Here is a 21701-nt window from a genome sequence, read left to right on the forward strand (position 1 = left end):
GGTTGTACTGTAATGTGCGCAGTTAAGAGAAGGAAATGCTTCAGATGACTGCATTTCCTGTTTCTTTCAATGGCGCTTCCGAACATAAGTTAGCCTGACGAGCAAGCTAATGCTCACTGTATTAGCTAGTCGCCTCTGAAGTTCACGAATCACCATATAGCAGTTTATTAACAATGCAAGTTAGTACTTATTGACCGAGTTAAAATACTTAAGTGATTAATCTGATGTACTTTCGACTGGTATTTGACAATCAAACGACACTCGTCGATTGTTCGCTCGACGCACCACCTCCGCTAAAAACACGGCTAGCTACTTGGAGTTTAAGCTAGCTTGTTTGTGACGAGCCTTCCATGTGCGTGCAAGGCAGCAATGAGGTGCAAACGGAGCCTGTGGCTGCTAGTAAAGCCGCTGGAGAGGTTAATAATGCCGTGTATTTCCTTTGTACTCCTGTTTTATCCCGCTGCATACCAGCCCGGTGAGGCGTGTGCCGCCGTGGCGGAGGAGGGGGGAACCAGCACCGCCACCCTAATACTGTGCAGGGCGTGCGGACACGAGCTAGCGTTCGGGACGGACATCCACTTCGTTCCCAGCCGGCTGGCGCTCTCAAGCCGCAACGACACGTTGGTCGGGGGCCGAAGGGTTAACATCCAGCTTTTTGAAAACCCCCACGGACACCAGTTTGAGGTGATAACGTTCAGAAAAGCGGATGTTACCCAGCACTGGCCGGCTGATAAACACTTCTCCTGGTTCCCGGGGTTCTCGTGGACAGTGGCCACCTGTCCTCTGTGTAAAACTCATTTAGGTGGGTACGAACCCGTAACGGTGCAAACATGCAGTATACATCTTCAAAACCTTTAACTAAAACCAGGTTATTTATTACTGAGTGCAGTTTCAACAACATCCCGATCAGTTCTGTGTACTGTGAGATGAGACAGACATGATTTCGACCAAATAAACACTGTTCTGTAAAAAGTTTGTCTGCTTCGTTGATCTGGTCACTTTTGTCATCATATATCGACGAAAAAGCTTCTGATAATTATTAAAAACGTGTACTACATACTGTAGTAGTCAGAATCTGAAATACTGGAGTACCTGTATTTATGCCGTAAGCTAAGTCTTAATTATGAAATAAGTAACTTTATTAAATGGAAGTTCAAATTAATTTATGCACTCATGTAACTTATGAAATACCTGTATTAGTTTCATTTTGTCATAATGAACGTTAATGTAAATTATGTATATTTAAGTAACTTTGGAGAAATGTTGTATTTAATTAGTCAGGATTTAGTATTGTTAATATTAATTATGGAGCAATAACTTTAATTTTAAGTCAAAGCTAAAATTAAGTAATTTCTCTAGGAAACCACTAACAAATGAAATCTTTATGCCATACTTTATCAGGGTGTGGTATCTCACATTTAGGAGCAAGTGATAGTTTACATTATGCACATTGAGCAAGCAGTAGGAAAATGATTTCATGGTTGTTCGGACTTTCCACTTGTATGAATACATGTGCTGTATTTTATAATAAGATATAGTATCTTAACAAGTCACTATTTGCATTTCAGATAACTTGATTCTTTTTGTTTCTCACTCCAGGTTGGGCCTTCCAGCCCAGTGACTGGCCAGACACGATCACTAAAACCACATTTGAGGAGTCCGAGCACACCTTCTTGGCTTTAATCACTCATCGTCTATTAAGAGAAGACTTTGCTTCAAGTCTGCTAATGACTCCAAAATCCTTCAAGAGCTGATGGACCTTTGACTGTACATTTAACCCAGGTGCCTTTGCTGCTACCTAAAACTATTTTTACAATAAAGTTCTATGCACCCACTTGGTTTGAAAACTCCCACACATGTAAACACAGTAAGTTTTATTATTGTAACAAAGCAAGTTTTACACCTCAAATTTAAAACAGTTTCTTTTCCCCCCAGCGGAAAAGGAAAGTGTGATTAAATGTAAATTCTATGAGATAACAGGTTTGTTTTACCCATGAAGCAGTGGGGGCCAAAATTTACAAGCTTGTTTTTTTTTTCCATTTTGTTCTTTATTAAAAATGTCATTTCAAATCTCAATGGATATCTGTAAAACAATACAATGAAAAAAAAAAAGTCCCATAGAAATGGTGTCAAAATAACCACTCTCCCCAATAACCAACATACTCCTGCCCCTCCCGAGCTTACCCCACCCCCCTCCCCCTAAACATTACAAGTCAAAGGAATGAGCTGGTACTCGTTAACCACATAGGGGAAAAATTACAGTTTTTTTCAAGGGATCAACACCCCAACTGAAAAAAAAAATTATATGGGGGAAAAAAATATTGAGAGGTAAACTAGCGCTGGGTCACTACACCATGGCTTTTGTCAATTTACCACACAACCTTTAACAGGAGGAATTCTGTGTGAATTGTTTTCAAATTCTACTCAGGATGCCGTGCTGATTCTATTTTTATTTTTATTATTTTTTATTATTTTTGAGATGACTTTGGGGATGGTACTCACAATTCAGGGCAAAGTGCCATTGGCCTAAGATGAGTCAAAGGAGAACATAACATGGCACCGACAAGTGAAGAGGCCTCAGAATGGAAAATGAAGCACACGGATTTAAAATAAAAAAGAAAAGTAAAAAAAAAAAGAAAAAAAAAAAAGTAAAACCTTTGCTCCCGAACGTGAGTGGAAAAACAGGAAATAGAAGGTTGAGGGTCTGGGTAGATTATGTTATTTTTTAGTCGTCTTCTCCCTCGTCATCCTGAAAGAATAAGGTATCGGACAGACAGTCAGCAAGTGTTGAAAACAAACTACTGTTAAAGACAGAAAAACGTTTGACTATCACTTTACCTCTCCATCTTCTCCATCGTCCTCTTCGTCCTCCTCTCCATCTTCATCTCCCTCCTCGTCTATGTCCTCCAGACCCTCCTCGTCCTCTTCGTCGTCCTCACCTTCACCCTCTTCGTCATCCATGTCAGGAACCTAGGGATAAGAATCACTTTCAGTACTTTTGTTTGTCTTTCAGATATACCAGACGTGGTAGAAAATTTGCTGCCTTGGTGGATGGAATACATGTTATCAGCAAGTGCCTGGAACATCAATACAAAGATAAAAATTAGGCAAATTAATAAATGGATAGCCAAAAGATGTCTGCTTATTGTGGAAAGTGGCAGAGAAATTTACACGCCACAAGCACACATTAACTTGGTCGTAAACATACCAGATAGTACTGCAGAGGGTTTGGCCAGATGTCGTCCTTGATGACCTCCCCGAGCTCATCTGCGCCAGCGTCAGCGTGATCAGTGAACCAAGTGAAGAAGCTCTCTGGCTCTTCATGTTGCCTCTTCCTTCCTGCTTTGTTCTGTGTCTGGCTAGAGCGCTTGGTCAGGTCCTACAAACACATGGAGAGAAACAAATGTTTAACTGAAAACCTTTAATGTGCATGCTCTTGAGTCAGGTCGTCATTGCTGGTGTAAGTTTATTACAGTTTATTTTAAATTAAGAACTAAAAGCTAGCATAAAAATCAGGGCTCCACTTGGGGAAAAAAAGAAAAAAACTGAAACAGCTCCAATGTCAAATAGGAAAAAGAAAAAAAAAAACATTCGAAAGGGGGATCATATGAATGCTACCTAACTGGTTGCAGGTAAAAAGAAAAACCCTCTAGTTTACTTTGCCAACAACAAACCCAAAAGATGCACATACCTTTCCTGATTTCCATTTGATTTCTGTTGACTTTGAAGATGGGTCTCCGCTCTCATTCAAATGGAACTCTTTGGAAAGTACTTTGTTTTCGAAGTACGGATTTTCATCGAAATACTAGAAGATAAAAAGGCACCCAGGTAAGAACACAACAACTTGCACCTCCGTGTGTGTGTGTGTGTAAACACATTACAATACTTACAAAATCTATTCTGTAGCCTGACTTGATGTCTTCAAACTCTGTCACCTCCACTCGGCTCAGGTAATGAAGTGCTTCTTCATCTTCCTCTCCCAGTAGGGCAGATACTGTGGGGGAAGCAGATCATACAGACAAGATTTTAACTTTAGGTCACTGTCCAAATCAAACACACTTTTGTCATTATGATTAAATTATTTCTGTCAGGCAGACTGTGGCAATAAAAACCTCATTGAATTGCTTACCTTGTGGATGGTTGACAAACGTGGTGACCCAGAAGTTGGGGATTTTGGCGATCAGTTCTGACCTCTTCTGAAAGAATGGCTGACGGAGTTTGTTGTATTTCTGTTCTACTTTGAGGATCTCCTCACTGGCTTGCTCGTTCAACCTGAAGGGAAAAATAACAACACAAACCGAATAAAAAATAAGTTTCGACTGTTTATGCTGATTGAGTGTACATACAAAAAAAAATCCCATTCCCAGTTGTTCTGTACGTGGTCAATCAATATAATATATTTAGGCACAACCATAAACAGTGCACCATGGAGGGCTGAGATTCTGCAGTGTTTTCATGCCAACCACAAATTACAGCATCTGATTTCAGGAGTCAGTTCCTCTTCCTTTAAAAAGATGTACTAATCACTTCAGCCCCAACAAGGTGTGACATGCCTAAATTCTAATAAATTGACACTTTTTTTATTACCTGTCAATTTCATTTTGAACTTCGTCAATGTGTTCAATAGCTTCTTGCTGCTCTTTCTCTGTGGGGAAAAAAAAAAGAAATACATGCGTTACAAAGTATGTAGAACTTATTACACACAAGGTAAGCACATCAACAGCCAGGACTGGGACCGAAAAACCTCATGGACATGGATATTAATAAATAGAAAGTAGGTCGTATACAAATTTAAGTAAATTTGCAATTTGAGTGAGTTATTTATAGCGGCAACTAAGTTTACTTTAATTCAGAAAACTACCTAAAGTCTAAACGAGCGATATTTTGCTATTCAAATACTTCACACTACGGTGTTTACAACAGCTAACCCATCGTTAGTACGCGGTAGATAACGATAGCTATCATGTAACTCATAGATTAAAAGCCGGGCTCTGCCGGAGGTTAAGGTAATGTGAGCGGCCAATGGCTGCAGCTCTAGCGGCTCAGACACTCACCGTTTCCTGCCGGCTGCTACCGACAAGGCCGCGTGGTTTAAATGTGGGACATCTGACTGCACACACAGAGCCGCGATAACGTGAGAGACCGAGCTAGGACAGATGCCAGGATAGACCCCCCCTAACTATTAAAGCGTTGCTCATACAGCGGAGTCCTGTAACCAGTTGTCTAAAAATAATAATTACCGAGTTTGACTGATTGCAGGGCCGGTGAATTTAAATGCATTTTTGAGTAACAAAACATAACGTCGTCAGCTAGCGTTAGGTAACATTACAACAACAACACTAGCTGGCTAACCGCTAATGCCCAAATGAAATTGACAACTTTTACGGTTATTAAACACCATTATAGCAACGTAAACGCGTATATGCCAATTTGAGGTAATTTTACAACAGCACGCAGAACAATGATCCTCCAGCATCGCATACGGCCACTCAGTCAGTAACCAACGACATAACTGGCCACGCTGATGATGCTAAATCAACTAGCTAACATGGCCTCTCAGCACCGGGCTGAACTGAACAACAGCAGGCAGGAGTAGCGGCATGCTAATAACCGCGTTAGCTGACGAGCTAGCTGCTGTTCTCGAAATGTGAATACACGCAGCAACCGCAGTGGTCAACTGCAAAGAAAGTCCTGGGGCATTAACCAAAAACAAAACAACACACACAATAATTATTAAGTATAATGCACCCCGTGGCAATGCAAATTATGTTAGAGAAGAAAGTGAAAATGGCGGTGAACAGGAGGCCGCCATTCCCCTTACCGGAGGTTTCGTCCGCTCCGTCATGGTTCGAGTTCAGCTCCTTTTTACTCACTTTTGCCGCCGAGGCCGACATGTTTTCGCAAGCTGGGGTAACTTACAGACGTCTGAGAAAATATCTGGTAGCTTTGAATCTGGTTTCTCCTTGAACAGGAGAACGTTAATTCGGCGTAAAGTTCAGCGTGCAGAAGCCAACAACGTGCTGCTTTCCACACAATGTAGCTGCCGATGAGCGAGGAAGTCACAGCAAGCGCTGCTCACGCGCTCCTTTCATTACGAACGCGCCTCGCCGAATGGAGAAGCGACGAGCTCCGCCTCTCAAAATAGGTCTCACTATCCGGCTCCAATTTGCTGATTTACTACAGTCTCTTCCCCTGAAATTACACCCAAAATGAACAAAACCTCCAATTATTTCTTATATTTATCAAATAATTGATTTAAAAATTAATTGCGGCCAAAAATTACGTTTATTCAGGCAAGGCCAAACCTTCAGTTGGACCGACTCGCACTTGCGCACTTTAAAAAGATGCCGAATATCAGTTGAGGCAGGAGCCTCATTCTGGTGGTCAGTGCGAATTAGCCCGTTAGTCACAGTTTTGTCCCAAGCTAATTGTTTTAGATAAGAAACGGCCGAATAAACCGGATATTTTAGTTTAGGTTATGCCCAGTAGCTTGCGTAGTCTTTCATTATGATATGAAATAATATAAATAAAGCCATGTCTGAATAATAGCTTTAAATGTCCTATTTAGCGAGGAAAACATTTAAGCTAGTGGACATGTAATAGGCTAAGTACGACAAGTGCACGGTGAGGAATGACTATTCAAGTGTGTCCCTTCATGTCTACATATAACTCATATATTAATGGTTTTCAAACAATCAACTTGAGCCCGCCAATCCCCATTATCATTTTACAGGGCAACAGACGGCTGAGAAGAGGACAACAACAACAACAACAACCACAGAGCTGTCATGTATGAAGAAGTGTGTATGCAGGGCTGGGAAACATTCACAGTGGGAATTCACAAAGCTGTCCGTAAACCTAGCTGTGTGTCCAGGATCATGGTCAGTACACCAGCAGCTCCTTCACCTTCATTTCGCACCCCCTGGATGTATGTTGACTACTATCAGCATGGTTATTTATGTCTCTCACACCCCCTTCTCGTTAAAGCAGGTTAAACAAATCTCTCAAACACTGCAGGCTGGTCTCTGCCTTGTCCCGAAGAGAGCAGCAGCAGCAGCTCTGTGTTTGTCTTTTGGTTGGTGACAGCACATGAGCATGTGGTCATGCAGCGGCCAATGCCGAGCCCAGAGCAGGCGATCAGCACTGTCAGACTAGCAGCAGCAGTGCTGGCACGGGAGAGGAACTCTGCCGTCCCCCTGCAGAGAGAAACCCCCCTAAAAGACAGAGAGAGAGAGAGAGAGAGAGAGAGGGATTTGGTTACAGAGCGAGGATGAGGATGCAGTGGGAAGGGGATGTTGCAGAGGAGTCTGCAAGGAGGCAAAAACAAACAGGAGGACCGGCTGTGTGATCCAGGTCTCAAGATGTAGGAGCAGCATCAGGAGAGCCCTCAGTCAAAGTGTGTGTGTGAACGCACCATAACATCAGGGGACTTGTGTTTCAAGGATAGTGAAGGTGGAGAGAGGCGCAACCTGAGAAGTCCCCCCTCCACCTCCAGAGGATGACAAATTAGTCCTTATTCAGCAAGGAGCGAGAGCATCACCCTGAGGTTAGTGAAGTGCAAAGTCATACTGTTTCCACCTGATTTGAACATGTTGTTCTCACTTATCCCATCTCTTCTTTGGCACTTGTTTTTGTCCAGTATGGAAATGAGTTGTGTGTGCAGCACTGTGGCTGGTGATTTCCTCATGTTCTGCCACTTGTTATGATAAACCGTGACTGCATTGAGTCAGTGTGTTGTTTGTGAACGTGCTCCCGTCCCAGCCGACCTGTCAGGAAAAAAAGCGTGGTGATGAAGTGGGGTTTGTTGACTCTTGATGTTATGTCGTTATCCAGGATCAGATGTTGTCCACAGCTCAGCAGATGCTGCAGGATAGCCGCTCCAAGATCGAGCTGATCCGACTGCAGATTATCAAAGTCACCCAGGCTGGAAGCAGCAGTGGCGGCGGTGGTATTGACGGTGATGGTGGCGGCAACCATGACAGCTCTACACATGGAGGTCAGAGTCCTGGGCCATGATTCACAGAATAATGGATGGCTACAGAAGGATTTTTTTAGGGATATTACCAGCCTCTAAGCTTCTTCTAGTATGTAAACGTACTCAAAAGAGGCATAAAATCATCTATTACGGTCATCAAATTCTGTCTGTCACCGGCAACTAGCAACTGCAACAATATCAATGCATCTGTAACACATCTTATGGCGTGTTTGTTACAGTCAGATTTTGTAAATGTAGAGGAGTGAGGTTCATTAAACCAGAAATCTATCAGAAACAAGAAGTGAAAACATAATAGATACCTACATATTGAGTAATACATCTGTAATGCCATTTTTTGGCTTGAAAGTCAGACTTTTTAACCTCCAATGGTCAAATCTATCATTGAACCTTTACAAATGTGATGGGGGTTCAGACTTGAAATTGAGTTGTGAAAACTATAAGCCACAGCATCTGGTAAAGAAATCACTGAGTCATTGATAACCAATTCTATCACTCCTGCAGATACTCTTTGTTTTGTTTTTTTGAGGCAGGAAAAAATGAAAATTACAGTTTGGTGTCAGAGGTCAATGTCTGCCTTCTGTTTTGGGGATCACAACTTAACAAAGACTGTTTTTGGGAGGCAAAAGGTAAAACACTTCAGAAGTACTCAGTAGAGTTAAAAGAAGAGGGTCCAAGGACAGAGTGTGTCGTATGCTGTACAGATTGTAAAGCCCCTTGGGACAAATTTGTGATATTGGGCTGTATAAATAAAATTGACTTGGCTTAACTTTTAGTTTTAGTGTCCCCGAAACAATCAGGATAATGCTTCGAAAGCATTTCCCATGAAAGAGTACAGGTTTTTAGTTTGAAAAAGGTCAAGTTCAGAGATATCAGTGCGAGTATCAAAAACTCATATTGGTTAAACTGTGCTTCCTGCCAACTGTCATCTTTGTGAGTGTTATTTGTATAATCCGGAAAGTGAAACCACTCTGACAGCATTAATAGAGACCAAGAGTAAATGTGACATTTCATTCTGAACTGGAGATGTGTGCCGTTTGAAAACCAGCACAGTGATTGAAGAACAAAATGATTCCTGGCTTGAAGGTAAAAGAGTGTGAAATACGAGACAAGTAACTCTGTACATTGTTTCCTCGCCTCGTATTTCCTTCTCCTGACCTCTGACCTCCTTTCCTCTCATCAATTCCTGATAATGTTGTGATCTGCCGGGAATTGAAGTCCTCTCTACTATTGTTAATACATTAGGGCACTTTACACATTACCACTCAGTGTCACTTGCTGCTTTGTTCACAATTTTCTTCATCTTTACGTAGGAAAAGTGGCACATTTCTAATCAAAATAGAGATGAAACAGCTGCTGTACTGCCCACGGAGAGCAGCACTACTCCCACTTTTCACTCCCTATAAACACATGCAGAACTTGATTAAAAATGTTGAGAAATTAGGTACAGAATTAATGCTTTTTCCTATTCAAACATACAACGGTTTACAGTTCACAAAATACGTATTGGTGGAGGTTCCCCTCCGTAAACAATTCGAGAATCATTCAAGAGGAAAAGCAATGATGAAATGGATCAAACTTTTAAAAGTAGACATTCATAAGTCAAAGCCCCAAGCTGCCAGAGAAAAAAACTCTTTCAACCCAAAGTACCACATTTTATCGAGCTGCTTTTTTCTCCAGTGCGTGTCTGCTTAGATTAACTTATCAACAGGTGAGGGTTTTTTCATTTTTATCTCGTCTTTTAGAGCTTTCATACTTTTGAGATAAGTGTCAGCTAAATGCCAGAAACATAAAAAATGTAATGTTAAGACCTTTGCCTGGAGCGCAGTGACATTTTAGAGAAAAGGGTTCACTTCAGCTTTATAAATATTGATTGCAGAAATGAAAAGACTTTCAGCGAGGATCTATGAGGATGTCTTGTTCGTCTGAAATGAAATCCGTCAGTCTGAAATACTTTCTCTCTTTTCCTCTTCCTCTCTTCCTCTCAGGGATCTCTCCGGTCGCTGTCAGTCCTGTGGATGCTCGTTTGGCAGAGTTGCAGCACTACATGCAGAGAGAGACAGATGCGTTGGTGCTGGCCAAAGATGTGGTGAAGCAGCTGGAGGGTATCTCATCGCTGGACCAGAAGGCACTGGCTGAGGTGGGACTCTCAATCAATTTTATTTTAAAGTAGCTCGAGTTCAGGAGAGCCACAGTGCTAATCTAATGACGGGGAAATAGATACAGACTGGCAGTAGTGTACTCAGGTGTGTACAATTATGGTTAATTAAGATATTGACTTGTCATCTAACTATACACCTTGTTTTATCTGTTAACTACCCTCGAGTCCTCTCAGCTTTGAAGGCTGATACAGATATTTTTAGACTGGAGCTGATATTCAGTATAAACTCATTTTTCCTAATAACTGAATTGTTGTCAGGATGGAAAAGCATCTAAAACAGCCTTTAGATCATTAAACGCCTCCGATGAAACCAAACTGATGGTGAGCAACTCTTGAAACTCGCTTCAGTTGTCTAATCAAGTCTGCATTATCAGTTTTTAAGCATACTTTTTGTAATGTGGTCTAACTTTAGACTGATTTAAAAAGTCTGCTTCCTGTTACCTCACAACAACATTATTATTCAGAATCAGAAATACTTTATTGATTGTTTGAAATTGTACAAGTACAGTACAGTAGATTCACTGTGATAGATTAAACAACTCAAGCAGTTTGCCATTTGATTTTTATGTGAATGGGAACCAGTAATATAAAGTGTTCATTATTTGTCTTGAATCAGCTGATACATTCAACATCACAGGTCCTTTAAGAGTTAATTGAAAACATAAAATTTGCAACAAAAATAAAGTTTAATGTCGGGTTTTCGATCCTGTTTAGTTTTGGTCCGAGTGGCATCTTCACTGGACACTGATTAGCTAAACTCAGATATTTACTAAAAGCAAAAATTGTCAATCCTAGTTAAAGTCTAAAGTCTGGAAAAACATGTTCAAAGTGGAGCAACACTAACCGAAGATCCCAAAATACCAAACAGCACTATATTTAAAACGAGCAAACATAACAACACAATGTTTATCTTCCCGTCAGGCTCAGTCCCGGGTGCAGGAGTCCTCCCAGAAGCTGGATCTTCTGCGGCTGTCCCTGGAGAAATGCCTGAAGGAAAAGAACCAGGAGCCTCCACAGCCGCCTGCAGGGGGGGTCGACCCTCCAGAGGGACCTCTGTCTCCCCAAAACTCCAGACCTGATTGTCCCCTGTCCTCCTCCCCGTCCGTCTTCTCAATCAGACCTGCCTCCCTGACTGGTACGTATCATTGAAAATGATGCAGTTTGTGAACAATCCTGACGAAAAGATCAAATGTGTACAGAAATGGATTTTTCTGCACGATTCATTTTCAGGCACTTGAAAAGTCTGTATGCATAAATGTGTCTGTCTGAGAAAGAGGGCCACACGAATACTTCAGGTTTACTTGGTTTGAATAAAATCAAGCATTTCTCTCATATTCAGCCTAATTAGGAGGTTATGGATTCTGCACAGCACCTTGAAAATGTTCAAAATGAACATTTTTAAACCACATTTCTTTCCTAGAATATAATTGCAAGTTGAATTTTTAGTATTTTTTCCCTCAAACATGCAGCGATTCTCAGTAGTATCACGGGCGCCCAATGTTTGAACATGGTTTACCATACGCTGACCTCTGCCAGTCGATAATCAGATGTAATCTGTTGGTTTTGGACGGTTCAGTTGTAAGCCAGTCTCTCCCTTCACGAGGCAAAAAAAAGCCCTTCTGATGATGTAACGCGGAGACAAATCCTGGAGTTGCTCTGTTGGCAGCGAATAATGAGATCGAGTCTCAGAGCGGTGAAAACACTGGGGGTGATTTTCTGCTCCACAGCTGTTAGCACTACAGTGAAATGAAGAAAATGAGGATGTGAAAGCTCAGTGTGCAGCTCCAGACAGCTCTGATTAAAGGCTTCAGTCCGAGAGATTTATTCATGCTGACAAATGAAAGGTTTCATTTTGAAATACTGCTTTCATATTTGGTCAACTGTCTTAACTGAAGTTCGTTACGCGGCACTAGAAACACGCATGGTTACACACTGTCGGGTTGAAGTATAAGAACAGTGCTCAAAATGCTTCCAACTTGTGTGTAGTTACTTGTACACTTGATAGCAACACTCATTTAATTTAGTGGATGCTCACATTGTAAACTGAGAGTCAAATATTCTGTCAAAATGAAAATGAGATTTTCTTTATTATTTTTCAGGCAAACTTGAAGTCAGGCTTCTTGGATGTGAGGACTTACTGAAACCTCTGACAAACCCAGAGCAAGAAAACCACCTGAGTCCCCCTGAAGACAGTCCACCTGCTGCTCACAGGACAGACGGGCCTTCTGGTAAGTGGACATTTAGTTTAGTTTAGTTAAGTTTTTACAGCTTGTTTCTCAGCTGTGTTTCTTATGGGAGATACAGCAGGATGACATGTTGTTGATCACTCAAGCACAATTAAATATAATAATTTCCTGGGATCGGTTCTAGAGAGAACTGTAATTTGGTATTGATTATGGAGAAAATAGAACAGGTGTTCTGTTGGTACATTTCCCATTGACTCCAATTACTTGTCAGCGTAACCTACATTTAGTGCACAGCTGGTCAACTGAAATGTGAAATGTGTCTACAGGCAAGCATACAATACAATAACTATGGAGAGTAATGTTTTCTAAGAATGAATTAATAATAAATAAATATTTGGACTCCTTTTTTCCCTTTAACTGGTGCCAAATTACATAGTTCTTTCCAGAAAACCTTGTTGGAAATTATTAGGAAATTACTTGGAAACTGATCAAATAAAGTGTCACAAAAAAAGACAATAGATAAGATAATAAAACACTAAAATGCAACCAGTGTGAGTGAATTACAAGCACGTTTAGATGAGAGTGGAAGTTGTTTGACTTTGTGAATAGTTTTAGGAAAAGTTATATAAAATAATCTTAAGGGTCTTATACTATCTTTTTGTCTGAGCTTTCAGTCACATCTTAGGGTCTTCATCGTTGAATGGAGATGGCTCAGTTGCATTTGTTTTGTTTACAGTTGTTACTTACAGATATTAAAAGCATTTCTACTAACATTGAAACATGCTTGTTGTTAAGTACAAAATATTTGTATAAGGTTAATCTAATATTACTATCAGTGTGCTTGTTGCATTTTATTTCATTATATCTTCTCCCAGGATGTTGGAAGGAGGCTACGTCATTTCAAAAAGTCATTTGCTAAATGACATGACATTTACTCGCTATTTTGTTAAAACGGAACGGCGGAGACAAATGGTAAACTAAGTATAAACTCATTAGAAGTTTGCAGCTTTGGACGTAGGAGAATGACTCAGTCACTGTTGAGTTTTCCTGTATGGCTCAGTGGGAATAGCAGCATGCCATTAAAAGGATTAAAGTTTCAGGTTTGAGTCCAGCTGAGGTGATCCAGACCAGTTTTATATTTAGCTGGTGCTCTTAGTTGTGGTGTCGACAGTCGGTGTATTAATCTGTCCACACTCCCACTATCCACCGCACTTTATTAACATAGAAACACCGCTTTACATCTTTGAACTTTTATTGCACTCAGGTTTTCATACTACTTCAGATGCTTTATGTTTCTGTATTCATGCTTCTGTGTTTTGTCTGACGTCTTGTCAGTTTTATACTTCAGTAAAAAACGTTTAGTTTCAAATGTGTTTTTCACAGTTGAACTTGAACTTGCCGACCGTTACTGTGACGTGCAGAGAAACACCAAAAGAAACAAGACTACGGTGCACGTTTTAACTATCAGAATCAGAAATACGTTATTGATCCCCGATCCCCCAGTTTATGACACTCCGATTGTAACACGACTGGTGAAAGGTGTTCAGTTGATAGCTGTAATAATCAGACTTTTGTCTTAATCCGAGTAGAAACACTTTCTGTAAACACACTGACTAAGTGAGCAGGGAGAGTTTCCATAAGAGAGATGCTGACAGTTGTTTGGACCAAACCTGTGAATTGTTGCTTTCAGTGACTGTTGCTGTTGACTTTCTGTCCCTCAGTGGAGATCAGCGCGGTGCTCAGGCTGGACACCAGGGTGGTAGGCCGGACACGCTGGGCCGCCGTCAGCAGGCTGAGCTGGGATCAGACGTTCTGCCTCCAGCTGGAGCGGGTGAGTCCAGTCACTGACCTGCAGATACATCCGTATTACTGATGATCAGTGTTTGATCATCATTATATTATTTATCACTATATCTTTTGAGCATGTTGACGATTGGAAACAGTTAACTGTAAGTAACAAGATAATGTGAGCTTAAAAGTACACATTTTCTGACCTTTCAACTGCATCTCACGGTCTTCTTCAGCGAACCGGATGACACGCCACCAGCTTCATTAGTCCTTTTGAGTTTAGATGACTTTTTTACTCATTATGTCTTTAGTTTTATTGACAAACTTCGATGTAAGTGGTTGACGATGCACCTGCAGACATGGCAGACAATGATCAGTGTCAGTGTCCTGGTTTCTATCATAACACACATAAAACCAGGTTAAAAGCCGACACCTATTTAACAACAAATGCCAAACATGTTTTATCGTGTCAGTTATAGTGGCAAGTTTGTTATGTAGAAAATAACTCATTTAAACCCCCTTTGCTGCAGTCCTGCTTCCAGTATGCATGAGTCATTTTTCTTGTTCATTCTGATTCACGCCACCCACGTTCCAGCAGTCTTTGCTGTGTGTTTACTTCCCTCCTGATCATCCTGTTTCAACCTGAAATAAGTTGAATTACAGAAACAAGATGCCATTGATCAAAGACAGTATGCTCTCCTTGTATGATTAATGTACAGGACTTTGTCTCTGTGACATTGGTAGAGATACAAACAGCATCAGCAGCTTACAGGCTGTACTAACACTGTATGTGCTGACACATATAATAATACAACAACCACAGGACCTTATAGACTGTACAAGGGCACCATGCAGGACATACAGTATTTCTGACCCCCAAAAATGTATGGACAGGTTTTTGAAGTCTCTAAAATGGTGGAAATAACACATTAATTTACTCAAGTATTGACTCATTTTGAGGTACTTGTACTTTACATGAGTATTTCTAGTTTATGCTAATTTCTACTTTTATTTCTCTACATTTCAGAGGGAAATATTGTTCTTTTTACTCCTCGACATTTACTTGACATCAATAGTTACTAGTTGCTTTGCGGATTAATATTTATTTATATTTAACACATTGATTAACTGCCTAGCAGTATATAAAGTGGTTAAAAGTAGTTCCACCTTTATCAGCTACAACATTAAAGTCATATTTATATCTAGTATACAGAATATAACAATCTGAAAAGGCCATCCTGAACAATCTACACTCTTACCTTTGATACTTATGTACATTTAGCATTTGGATGCAGTACTTTCACTTGTAAGGGAGTGTTTTCTCTGTTGAGACCGACTGTCTCTCACTGGTCTGAGGTCAGTCCTTCCAGTGGACAGTAGAAGGAGCTGTTGTCCTCTACCCAGTAATTTGCAGCAGCTGTACCGCACAGTTTTATTATTGTCGCAGTTCTGTGTATGACCAGCAGGTGTCTCCCTAATACCTGCAGAGACTCATCCATCACAGAAACTGTACTGATCCTGCTTGATTATTCTCTCTGTTTGGAGCAAAACATATTGGAACCTACAGAAGAATATGGAACTGAACTCCAGCTGAAATCATCAAAGCAAATCAAACAAAATTAAATCTGTCTTTCGAGTATCAAACACTTCGTCCACTTCATGAATTAATTACAGAACCTCAGTCGAAGCCTCAGTCAAATTCTGTTCTCGGTAAATTCACACTTGTCAGTTGTTTATGTTCATCGATTGTGTGCTTGTTCTGTCTGCTGTCAAATTGCTGATAGTCTCGAGAGCTGGAGGTCGCTGTCTTCTGGCGGGACCGGAGGGCGATGTGTGCAGTCAAGTTCCTGCGACTGGAAGAGATGATGGACTACTCAGACCACAACCAGGGGTTCGGTCTGGAGCCACAGGGCCTCCTCTACGTCAAGGTACACACAGTGACCTGCCTGGTGTATGCGAGGTCCTATAAGGTCCGATATGTAATGATCTGATGGTGAAATTAAATTGTTCAAATCATGTGACCAAACTTTTTTGTAATCTTTAGCTTCTTGCTCATTACCAAATCTAAACAATCTTAATGTCTAAATGTAATTTTCGGTGTTTTATGGCCCTGCTCGACACACACACTCGACTGGTGTGACTTCTGTTCTGGATTTTACAGCTTCGATTCATTGACACGGTTGTTGAGCGGCAGCCGAAACTGAGACGTCAGCGATGTATCTTCACTAAAGAGAGAGGTACAGATGATGAACAACCTGTAGAATCAACAGATTTCGTCTGTCTTCGTTTCTGTTTCTGCAGTGTAACTTGGTGCCATGAAGCATGTCAGTATTTAAATTCTACACTTTCGTTACCTGTTGTTGGTTTGACGGTTTCTTTTCTTCCTCAGGGAAGAACTTCCTCAGAGCGGCCCAGATGAACATGAATTTTGCCACATGGGGTCATCTGATGATGAGCATCCTCCCTCGCTACAGCTCCTTCACCACATTCAGCTCGTCCCTCTCTACGACCCCCGACCTTGTGGCCAACAACGCCCCACGTCCCACTGAGAAGGAGCCTCAAAAAATCACTCCACTGCCAAGGTCATAAATAATCTGAGCATCATAACGTCACCTGACATATTAAAACCTGTGCTAATATCCAACTAATCCAACTTGATTACTGTTTAGCAGCCAAGTAGAACATCTCAGATGTCAGACCTTCACACTTTAGTACAATGGACCAACACATTCTTTAGTGTGGGTGGATCCAGTTAGAATCAAGGTGAGGGCCCATGACTGTTGGGGTTGTTTTGTCTTTGTACATCTGCAGCGAAGCTCCAGTAATCAGTGTCTCTGAGGATCAACCCTCTCCCACCAGCCTTGACCAGGGCGACAACACTCCCACCATCATCACTACAGCACACAAAACCTCATCTGTGCCTGCATTGCAAGAACAACTGGTAAATGATTATTGATAAACCTGCCTTACTTTACTTTTATACTTTCATCCAAAGTGGCTTTGAAAGAGTGAAACCGTAGCAAAAGCCTAAATGATGTGATCTCCAACATTATAAGCAATATAACAACAAGACGGTCTAAAGCCACACTAGCACCTCTGTGAGGCTGTACTTCAGCAGTGCTTTGAGTTAAATGCTAACGTCTCTGTTAGCATGGCTAAAACATAAATATTTCCTGTAGGTTTCATTTTTCTTTTAATTATCTCTAATGTTAAAACCAAACACTAAATATTATTGCCTGTTAAATTTCATAATGTCACAGTTTAAAAGAACAGAGGTTGAAAATGAAAATGATTCTACTTGAATTGTAGTATTTCATCAATGCTAAAACAGAATATATATAGCGTTTTATCATCCACTGGATTATATAAATAACATGTTGCTGGAGCTCCTTTTTATAAGGTGATTTTAGTTCTCAATGAAGGATTACAGCGTTTTCTGTGGGCTACGCGATCATTTTACTTTAAGAAACTAAAATATATGATATAAAAATAAATGCAGAGGATCAGGTAGAAAAAGAATAGAAACACCTGGAGACTTATTGATATTGGGATTTGATTATAGTTGTAACTGAATGGTAAAATGTTCCAAACTCTCTCTCTGTCTGCAGTCATCCATAAAGGATACAGAAGGAAGTGAAGATCCGCCTGTATCTGCTCTCAAGTACGCACACATGCACACATACGCACAGATGGTGTCTTATATATTATAAAAGTTAAGATTGAAGCATGTTCTTTATTCTGTGTTTTTGTCTTTTTTCCACAAGGATGCAGATGGAAGATTACAAATATATTTCAGTTCTGGGCCGAGGACACTTTGGGAAGGTAACACTTTGAAAGCTCATCGTGCTTTTTCAAAACGTCTCCTCGTGTTTGTCCTCAGCTGGTTGGTTGTGAATGTTTCCGTCTAGGTCCTGCTGGCAGAGTTTAAGAAGACAGAAAAACTGTACGCCATCAAAGCCTTGAAGAAAAAAGACATTGTGACTCGCGATGAGGTGGACAGGTATGTGAAAGGACTGGGAAAGTTTTAAAGAGTCAGTTTATACAAATTATAAAAAGCAAACCTGCAAACAGATAAACCAGGGTCTGTCAGAGACCAATATATCAAAACCTTTGCACAGAAAAGGGGTAAGTAGAAGTTAAGTCAGTTTGTAATTTGGGCAAATGGACTCTTTAAACTTTAATAGTAACCAACTTTGGCAGTTTTCTCTACAAAGTGCTTCAGATTTATCAGAATAAATCAAACGCCAACGATTGACCTTGAAGAGAGGGTTTGTTTTTAATGCCTCTTACTTCATTAAAGCCAATTTAACAGAATAAAGCACCTTTATTGATTTCTCCATTAACAAATTAGCAAAGCCATTACAACAAAATAAGGACAAATTAAATGCTAGCTGTAATTTAAATGAGTTTTAAGCCATGTCTAAAGGCACAAGCTTAAACTTTACAAGAAACGGTTTCAGAGGTTCAAAGATTGTTACTCAGGTCTATAAATGGATTAAGTTCATTAACTGGTGTTAATCTGAGGCGTCATTCTGCAGCCTCATGAGTGAGAAGAGGATCTTTGAGATGATCAACGCATCGAGACATCCGTTCCTGGTAAACCTCCACGGCTGCTTCCAGACCAACGACCACGTCTGCTTTGTCATGGAGTATTTACCAGGCGGAGACCTCATGATCCACATCCACAACAACGTCTTCACAGAGGCCCAGACCAGGTTCGCATGTCCTCCTGTTGTTTAAAGACACTCGAAACAGAGCCAGTGAATATAGTAACAGGGAGTTTTGCCAATTAAAGAAACTTTCTGTGGTTTCATGTTTTTTCTCTTTCTACAGATATTTATGTGGTGCAGGAGGTGTGCTCCTATTCTGTGTTATAGTCCATTATCTAAAATCTGCTGCTGTTGTTATGTACAGGTTTTATTCAGCATGTGTCCTGCTGGGTTTAGAGTTCCTGCATCTGAATAAGATCATCTATCGGTATGTTACATCGGCCAAACTGATGTCATGTCACGGTACAGGGACTGCAGCTTCAGGGGTAATGACATGCACTGTGTGTTTTATACAGAGATCTGAAGCTGGACAACCTGTTAATGGATGCAGATGGATTTGTGAAAATCACAGACTTTGGACTTTGTAAAGAAGGTGAATTGATTTAACACCCAGTCAATACATCATCTGACTCTGACTTTCATCACCAAATACACCTGCTGCAACTTATTTTTGGCTTATTTCTTCACTAAATCTTAACAGATTCATGGAGTTGTTTTAAGAGAGTTTTGATGTGATTATAATAACTTTAAGTTACTGAAGTTGAGTTTTTCTTCGTAGAAAAATTGAAAATTAAAATATCCCAGTGAAAATAGTTGGAATCTACGTGTTGGTTTGTGTCAGAAATGGTCAAATCCTACACGGAGGCTTTAATTACTCTTATTTATGATTACTCAAAGATGTGATGATCTTTCTGCAGGGATGGGTCACGGAGATCGGACCTCGACTTTCTGTGGGACTCCTGAGTTTCTGGCTCCTGAGGTCCTGACAGACGACAACTACACCCGAGCAGTGGACTGGTGGGGGATGGGCGTCCTCGTCTACGAGATGCTCGTGGGAGAGGTTGTTAACACGTATTTAATTCTCTGTGTGGGTAGTTAAAGTTGTGCCCCCTCTCCTCTGCTCCACTAGCATTTGGAACTCTGCAGCTGTTTTTCTTTTATTCGTTTTTTTGATTTTCTGTCCGTATTCAAAGCTTTGAAAGACGAGGTGTTCAGATTCGAATGACCTGTGTAATAGCAGATACCCTTTTTCAGTGCGATACCAGAGTTAAACAAGCTAACTCAGCATTTGTCTGCCCTGATACTAGTCTCCGTTCCCTGGTGAGGATGAGGAGGAGGTGTTTGACAGCATCGTCAATGATGATGTGCAGTATCCAGCGTCTCTTCCTCCTGGTGCTGTCGCCATCATCCAGAAGGTAAAAGCCTCTCATGTGTTGCTTTCACTTAAGTCTGATTTTATTACAATTACTTGAGTCATTTATGCCTCATTTTACACCCACAGGATTATTACTATAGTAATAGAGTATATATGTATGTAAATAACTGCATACATTGCTTTATTTATTTTATTTTATTCTATTCTAAATGTAGATATTTGTATATATGTTCTCTGTGTGTAGCACGAAGGGGCAACAACTCACGTGTCATTGTGCAACCTTGTGTTGTAAAATGATAAATAAATGACATTAATAACATGATTTAGTATATTCTAAAATAGGAAAAGGTTAAGCTTTGAGACAGATCCGAGTGAAAAGGCTCTAACAACTGTGATAACTGTCTAATCATTACAATAGGAGATCAGGGAAATAATTACATTCAACCAGATATCTGATATCAGATTTAATATTCAGTGGGAGGAAATGACTGTAAACTGAGAATGGACACCGATAAACTTTGACAAACTCTTCAGCTGTTGAAGAAGAATCCTCTGAAAAGGCTCGGAGCTGGAGAGAGGGACGCAAACGAGGTCAAAGGAGAGAAGTTCTTTGAGGTAATTCACTTTCTTTAACACTCTTTGATAAACCTCTTTCCACACACATTGCTAAATTAATGATTGATTGCTGAAACCTTTGTGACTGAGTACTGTTATTTTAATGATTCATCTATGGGCACAATGTTTTGGGTAAATTGAGTGTTCTGTTCAAAATGACAATAAAGTGTGGACAGCAGTTAATATTGACTGAATATGAAAGGATAACTTTGCGGACCCTCGTCTTTCAGACCATCGACTGGGAAGCCCTGCTGGCCAAGAAAGTAAAACCGCCGTTCCTGCCGTCAATCAAAGAGTCGATGGACGTCAGCAACTTCGACAGCGAGTTCACTCGACTCCAGCCGATCCTGTCGCCTCCCTCCAAGCCCTTCAGCCTCTCTGCGGAGCAGCAGGAAGCCTTCGCCGACTTCGACTTCTGCGCCTTGCATGGATGAAAGACGAGCTGAAAAGACCAGGGTGGGAAATCACCACCAGACAAATACGTTTGTTTTGAGGCTGGGAGGTTTGGTCACTTCTGAGGCTACCTGGGCAGGTAACCAACCTTCATCATTTACACATAATCAACCAACTAATCAAGTGAGCAGCTGCGTCATTTATAACGTTTAGGATAAAAACATTAAAGCTGTGAGTGACCAGGTGGAGAACAAGAACATTGCCAGGACTTTTTAAAACATTAGTCTTTGGTCTAGTTCTGTATTGACTGAATAATTCATCAGTAAAATGGCATAACATGAATCAGTGACAATGTTAATAATCGATTAAAAAGTCCTTTAGTTGACAACAGTAAACATTTTAGGAAATAGTCTTATTCGCTTTCTTGTCGATAGTTAGATAAGAAGATTAATACCCTCAGCAACTGGTTAGCTTAGCTTAGCACAAGGACTGGAAACAAGGGCAAACAGCTAGCCTGGATCTGTCCAAAGTTAACAAAATCTGCCTATTAACTCCTTAGCCTCGCTAGCTGTTTCCAGTCTTTGTGCTAAGCTAAGCTAATTGATTCATATTTACCGTACAGACATGAGAGTGATATCGA

The 21701-nt window shown here is 40.7% G+C and overlaps 2 protein-coding genes across 2 annotated transcripts; one reads left to right on the top strand and one right to left on the bottom strand.

Moving 5' to 3' along the window:
- Positions 1–1859: 1859 nt before the first annotated feature.
- seta (SET nuclear proto-oncogene a) lies at positions 1860–6041 on the bottom strand. The gene is made up of 8 exons (XM_070903996.1): positions 5822–6041; positions 4588–4645; positions 4130–4272; positions 3891–3994; positions 3692–3805; positions 3209–3379; positions 2839–2970; positions 1860–2749 (listed from the first exon to the last, which is right to left on the bottom strand). Exons 1-8 carry the CDS (start codon positions 5892–5894, stop codon positions 2726–2728), a joined length of 819 nt encoding a protein of 272 aa, XP_070760097.1. The 5' UTR covers positions 5895–6041; the 3' UTR covers positions 1860–2725.
- Positions 6042–7839: 1798 nt separating this feature from the next.
- On the top strand, positions 7840–21102 carry LOC139283880 (serine/threonine-protein kinase N2-like). The gene is made up of 19 exons (XM_070903941.1): positions 7840–7996; positions 9982–10133; positions 11076–11289; positions 12254–12382; positions 14062–14171; positions 15913–16056; positions 16290–16365; positions 16518–16710; positions 16940–17069; positions 17737–17789; positions 17893–17950; positions 18037–18128; positions 18667–18843; positions 19043–19105; positions 19194–19270; positions 19596–19738; positions 19986–20093; positions 20588–20668; positions 20899–21102. The coding sequence occupies exons 1-19, from the start codon at positions 7840–7842 to the stop codon at positions 21100–21102; spliced, it is 2361 nt and encodes a 786-aa protein (XP_070760042.1).
- Positions 21103–21701: the final 599 nt, after the last annotated feature.

This window comes from Enoplosus armatus, chromosome 4 (genome assembly GCF_043641665.1).
Source record: "Enoplosus armatus isolate fEnoArm2 chromosome 4, fEnoArm2.hap1, whole genome shotgun sequence".
NCBI classification, from domain to species: domain Eukaryota; kingdom Metazoa; phylum Chordata; class Actinopteri; order Centrarchiformes; family Enoplosidae; genus Enoplosus; species Enoplosus armatus.